The sequence below is a fragment of the Mandrillus leucophaeus genome, unplaced genomic scaffold (assembly GCF_000951045.1).
Source record: "Mandrillus leucophaeus isolate KB7577 unplaced genomic scaffold, Mleu.le_1.0 Scaffold122, whole genome shotgun sequence".
NCBI lineage: Eukaryota > Metazoa > Chordata > Mammalia > Primates > Cercopithecidae > Mandrillus > Mandrillus leucophaeus.
Window position 1 is genome coordinate 3479337 of NW_012100543.1, and position 1722 is coordinate 3481058.

At 35.4% G+C, this 1722-nt stretch overlaps 1 protein-coding gene across 1 annotated transcript in view; it reads left to right on the plus strand.

Moving 5' to 3' along the window:
• Window positions 1-1722, plus strand: part of SMC6 (structural maintenance of chromosomes 6) — a 120332-nt gene that overhangs the window by 67691 nt on the left and 50919 nt on the right. The window contains exon 20 of the mRNA XM_011971451.1: window positions 702-839. Within this exon, the coding sequence (XP_011826841.1) occupies window positions 702-839 (138 nt within the window). The remainder of the gene's footprint in view (window positions 1-701; window positions 840-1722) is intronic.

Consider the following 1722-nt stretch of genomic DNA (forward strand, 5'->3'; position numbering starts at 1 on the left):
GCATTCTATATTCATCATGAAGTAATAGCTACTGTTTGCTTTTAATTGTCCTGTTTTTGTTGTTCTTCATACTTTCCCTCTTCATGTCCTTCCTTTGAGATTACCAAGTAATTATGAGTGTTCCTTTATCTCTTCTCCCAGTTTTTTAGCTATACCCTTTGTTTTATTTTTCCAGTGGTGGCTGTGCATTACAGTATGCATCTTTACCTTATATCTACTACTGTTTGTTTTTAAAGTGATCTTGGGATGGCTTCTTTCCAGTTGTATTTTATGCTCAAAATTGTGAAGTTATACCAGATATGACTAAATAAATCAGAATTAAATTTTTTTACATCCTTGCTTTTTCCCCGACCCACGTTTTTTAAAACCAGGTATCCTTTTTCAGGTGTCCTCTGTAAGTACCTAACACTTGCATTGTTTTAAGTTTTTAAAGGCTAATGTGGATTCCCCAAAAAATGCCTGGTTTATTAAAATAAAACTGAAAGTACCTTAATATATGGGGAATTCAGATAAGAATTTGAATTTAAGGTGACTTCCTAATTTGGGAAACTCCTCACTTGTATTCAGACCCATATCGATAAAATAACACTTGCCTCTTCAAACAGCATAATCCTAGCCACTTTATTGAGTTGTTAATTATCTTTATACCTATGCTGGAAATTTTTTTAAAACAGTCTTTTATTTTGGCTTTGTTCAAACAGGATGAATTAAACCTTGCTGATTCTGAAGTAGATAACCAAAAACGAGGGAAACGACATTATGAAGAAAAACAAAAAGAACACCTGGATACCTTAAATAAAAAGAAACGAGAACTGGATATGAAAGAGAAAGAACTAGAGGTTTTTCACCATTTTTTTCAAGTTATTTTGTTTTCAGCCTGAGTCGTGATTATTAAAGTATGTTTTCCCTAATGTCATGTTTCTAAAAACAGACAAGTTGTCTGAATTTGTTTCATATGGAGTAATAGGTGTTTGGGTGAATCAACAGAAGAGACTTAGGGACCCTCAAAGTGTGAGGACTTAAATAGGCAAGACTCCAGCAGTCCTGTATTATGCCTCTGAGTGCTTTAGAAAGTAGCACTGTCTTTCAGCTAACACAGATCCTTAGATGCCCACCTTGGCAAGCGGATAGCCATTGTGTGTCCGGAAAAGGCACCCCTTCCAGAGAGTAGTTGGGCTGTGGGCTGGGCTAGATTTTAGCTCCTACTAGACGTGTCTGTTGGCAACTAGAGTGGCCCAGTGTTTAGAGGAGAATAAATTGAAGGCTGTCTTGTCCTAACTAGAACAGATGGATTCCAATTTTGCATTTATATCTTAAGGAAAATGATCTAAACTCTGTAATTCATTTTCTTATTTGTTTTCCTCATTTGTTTAAGAATAATACAGAAAGTTGTGAATATAAATAAGTACTATATGTAAAAGTGCCTTGTATTCTTTACCCCATGAGGGTCTTTGTGTTTTTAATACCATTGGTGCTCAGAGTCCACCCTAAAGGACGTGGAAACCTACCTCTCACCTCGGTGCCCTGGGTAGCAAGCTTTTCGGAACTGCTACATTAAATTTGTTTCACTAAGAAGTTGTGGAGATCTTGCACCTTTGTAAAGTTACACACAGTAATGCAGTTTTCTCTTGGGGTCATTCCCCTGGACTTTATCTTCAATATAAAACCTAGATAAATATAAATAACCTTGATATTAAATGTAATTAAAATACATTTCTTAAA